The following is a 4,572-nucleotide window of genomic DNA, read 5'->3' as shown; positions in this document are numbered from 1 at the left end:
GATCTGAAGTATTAGCACTGGACAAGTTTACCACAGTGGGCTTCCCCAGAGCTAACAGTGGATTTCAACTTTATGGTCAYAAGATTAGGCTGGGAACATGGTTATCTGTAGAAATATGATGATAACGCTATGAAATAATTACCTGAACACTTAAGCACCTTCCTAATATTGAGTTGCACCCCCTTTTGCCCCGGAACAGCCTCAATTCGTCATGGTATGGACTCTACAAGATGTCAAAAGTGTTCCATAGGTATAGCTAGCAGCCCATGTTGACGCCAATGCTTCCACAGTTGTGTCAAGTTGGCTGGATGTCCTTTGGGTGGTGGACCATTCTTGACAAACACAGGGAACTGTTGAGTGTAAAATGTAAAATGTAAAATGAGTGTGAAAAACCCAGCAGCGGTGCAGTTCTTGACACAAACCAGCGTGTCTGGCACTTACTACCATACCCCGTTCAAAGGATCTTTTGTCTTGCCCATTCACCCTCTGAATGGCACACATACACAATCCATTTCTCAATTGTCTCGAGGCTTAAAAATAATTATTTAACCCTTCTCCTCCCCTTCATCTAAACTGTTTGAAGTGGATTTAACAAGTGACATCAATAAGGGATCATAGCTTTCACCTGGTCAGTCACATGGAAAGAGCAGGTGTTCCTAATGGTTTGTGCACGCATTGTATGTACCTTGCTACCTATACATGTAGCACAATCCTTAACACCAAGCAATTAGTGAGTATACACATATGGGATTTAAAGAGTCTAAAAAAAAAAAAAAAAGGACACTCACTATATTGACATTTGGGACAAAATGCATTCTTCGCAATAATAGTGAATGTCCATATAACAACAAAAAAAGAAAAAGTAAATAAATCTGATTTTATTTTCCACAAGTATAAACACAAAATAAACAATTMTTTTGACTGACTGCTCACCATACAATCCGCCCGTGGTCATGGTGCTGCTTTTATGCAAATGTATATATCTGCCCAGATTATCAGTAATATGAAGGCTGTTATTGCTTGTCCCTAATTTGTACTCAACATTGACACTGGTTAACCACTACTAGAACCATGAATTTACATTTTTAATTGCTTTATTAGCGAATGCTTAAAATTAGTTTGAARCAATGCTATACTCCTTGAATTAGTTACAATTGAGGAATTTAAATGAACACAACTTCAGTATTTTAATGGTTTATACGCACACAATTGTTAACATACATTTTCAGTTTTTGGTTTGGAAACAATTCTAAAAATAAATGTTTTAATACACTTAATACAATAATTATATCTATTGCCAAAATCAATACAAAAAAACAACAATGAAAAACATGCAAGGTATGTAGTGCATCACAAACCCATAGTTCCAAAAGTCATTTTACCAAAGGCATACGTACAGAACAGTGTTCTAAAGGAGAGAATATCAGAATATCAAAAAGAATCAAATGTGTCATTTATTTCTTTTCAATACTGAGTCTTATTATAATAGTATAAAGGTATGTGCAAAGAAGCGTATTTATTTCTACATTATACATCTGTTTCCACTACTCAATTCTAAGTACTAGCTTATATCACAACACACATACCCACCACTACCTGTTATGACTGTACGGATGGTCATCTTGCTCATGGAACCAGTCAACTGCTCAAGGTGACAGACAAACACATTTGATTAATCTGATTGATTATTAAACCATACTTAAATGGAGGGAGAGGGGAGAACAACCTAAGATACCCAATGCTCTAGCAGATTTAGGTACAGGGATATTGATGGCTTAGCAATTTTGCATGTCTTGTTGTGTAGTTAATGCACTTGCACTTTTGGCAGACRTGTGCCAGAAAGGTAAGCTGTGTGAATATTGGGGAAACTCTCGACAAGATTAATAACCATTGGTTTAGGCAATAGCACCTATGACCACGTAAGTAAAAAGGTGTTACAAAACCTAAAAAAACAAAACACTAATAGTGTTCTACTCTGAGAAACCAGGTTCCAGTTGGAGATAAAATAATGAACTATAAAATCAAAACCAATGGGCCAAAAACACTAGCCTATGACTAAAGGAAAAAAAGACAACCAATAGAAATGTACTTCCAACGGGGATGATAGTTTTAATAAGGGGGGGGATGTTGCACATAGCGTTCCTGTTTACCTACTAGTGTCATGAGAAGACATGGTGGTGTCTGTTTAATTATCCTTAAGGGAACTCAATCATCCCGGGGGGGGGGGGGAAATAGAAACATACACAGCTGGGTTTGACCTAACTCTACCTAACCTCACCTCTCGCTGTACCCCTGTGTCTCCTATCTCACCCATCTCTTTGACCAGACTTCCCTCTCTCTCCCTAGTATCCAAAAGTCTCCTGAGAGGCGTAAACCATGTAGAGGAACCCGTCCTCGTCGTGCTCCTGCTCGTAGATCTCGGAGATGGGCGTGGACACGCTCACCATGCTGTGCTGGTTGACCAGGAGGAAGAAGGCCTGCGTGGGGTTGAGCTGCAGTCGGCGCCTGGAAGGGAATGGGTATACAGGGGGTCAGGGCTGGTCACTACACAATGGACACAATCATTAGGGCACACTGTAGKAAAATGAAAACAAGCAGTTATTTGGCAAGTCCAGGTTGTCCTTCCCTGCTTCAGTCCATTTGGTGCCWAATGAATATGACCCATCTTTTAGCTTGAACCACCTGGAGGTGTTGCATGGTTTGTGTATTCGGAGTACAGGCAAGCATTTCATGCAAGCAAGTTTAAAATCCACACACAGCATTACTATAATTGGCATCAGATTGAATGTCGACCGTCAAGGGGCAGGTCATAGAACGGGCATCGCTTTATTGAGGATTCAACAATTAGCAATGGATGCACAGAATTAAATAAATGGTACTTGCTAGGTGACACTGTTAGCCGTGATTGTTAGTTTGTGTAACAGACTGAACAAAGGAGGTGGGACCAAGTCTCTATTATTCGAGTCGCAAGAAAGTCACAAGGTTCGAGTCTCAAGTAGAACGGGTTGAGTCTTGAGTCAAGTCCAAGCCATGAAAAAAAAAAWATCTATACATGCAATGACTTGTTCAACTACAAATCTGTCTATTGAGGCTCCCAGACAGACSTTTTCATTATTTTGTCTAMAACACATTTTGATTATGTCATTGTAAAATAAGGACATTGTAGCAATTGTAACGGGCATAAAATCAGCCAAAAGCAAGGCAAGTTGATGTGCTCAGAGTGTAGATTTAGTTACAGGTCTTGGTGACCCAATGGTGAAAGTGCCATATCATACAAAATATAGTCGTGGCCAAAGGTTTTGAGAATGACAAATATTAATTTCCACAAAGTTTGCTGCTTCAGTGTCTTTAGATATTTGTCAGAAGTTACTATGGAAAACTGAATTATAATTACAAACATTTCATAAGTGTCAAAGGCTTTTATTGACAATCACATGAAGTTGATGCAAAGAGTCAATATTTGCAGTGTTCACCCTTCTTTTTCAAGACCTCTGCAATCCGCCCTGGCATGCTGTCAATTAACTTCTGGGCCACATCCTGACTGATGGCAGCCCATTCTTGCATAATCGATGCTTGGAGTTTGTCAGAATTTGTGGGTTTTTGTTTGTCCACCCACCTCTTGAGGATTGACCACAAGTTCTCAATGGGATTAAGGTCTGGGGAGTTTCCTGGCCATGGACTCAAAATGTCGATGTTTTGTTCCCCGAGCCACTTAGTTATCACTTTTGCCTTATGGCAAGGTGCTCCATCATGCTGGACAAGGCATTGTTCGTCACCAAACTGTTCCTGGATGGTTGGGAGAAGTTGCTCTCAGAGGTTGTGTTGGTACCATTCTTTATTCATGTCTGTGTTCTTAGGCAAAATTTTGCCTAAGCCCACTCCCTTGGCTGAGAAGCAACCCCATTACTTGACTGGGATTTGTGCCACAAATGCTAAAACATTAGCATGCGGAAACAATGCCATGGAAATTAAACCAAAGCATGAATTGCTGTCATACATTGTCCATAGACTGGAAACCAATGTGTAATTTTTAATCTGGATGAACTATCCCTGTAACCTGTCCTATCTGAACGGACACAGGTAGGAGGGCAAGACTGCACAGCCTCCCCTTGAAAAACCAAATCTGTCTAATAGGAGTTCAAATAGGTACATGTAAGCACTTGGCCCCTCCCAGGACCATACAATTACCCAATTGGTAATTACAACCAATAAACTGTCTCTACAATATAAAAAGTAAATTTTCACATCCATTGTTACATTCGTCTGAAATCAGGCTTAAGAAGAATCCCCGACCTAGTATTCGTGAGAGGGAGACTGGGTGTTGTAGCAGACGTAACAGTAAGATACGAGAGAAACGAGGACACCCTCGAGAAGGGCAGAGCAGAAAAGGTGGAAAATGATTCTTATTCAATGTACTGGCACCAAAGCGTGGCGTCTATGTGAACCGTTCTGTGAACTGAGGCACGCGCACTCCTATTATGCAACCAGAATGACAGAGACGTAGGACAGACACGGAACTCCGACATAACCCGGGAAACCATACATTGAATTAAATAAAAACGGAAACAGAAA

General features: G+C 40.3%; 1 protein-coding gene across 1 annotated transcript in view; it reads right to left on the bottom strand.

The window, feature by feature from the left end:
* Window positions 1-1,182: 1,182 nt before the first annotated feature.
* map1lc3a (microtubule-associated protein 1 light chain 3 alpha) overlaps window positions 1,183-4,572 on the bottom strand; it is a 23,835-nt gene continuing 20,445 nt past the window's right edge. Inside the window, exon 4 of the mRNA XM_023995793.2 lies at window positions 1,183-2,505. Coding sequence (XP_023851561.1) covers window positions 2,343-2,505 — 163 coding nt within the window. The 3' untranslated portion in view covers window positions 1,183-2,342. The remainder of the gene's footprint in view (window positions 2,506-4,572) is intronic.

The sequence above is a fragment of the Salvelinus sp. IW2-2015 genome, linkage group LG11 (assembly GCF_002910315.2).
Source record: "Salvelinus sp. IW2-2015 linkage group LG11, ASM291031v2, whole genome shotgun sequence".
Lineage (NCBI taxonomy): Eukaryota > Metazoa > Chordata > Actinopteri > Salmoniformes > Salmonidae > Salvelinus > Salvelinus sp. IW2-2015.
This window is presented reverse-complemented; position numbering and strand designations above follow the sequence as displayed.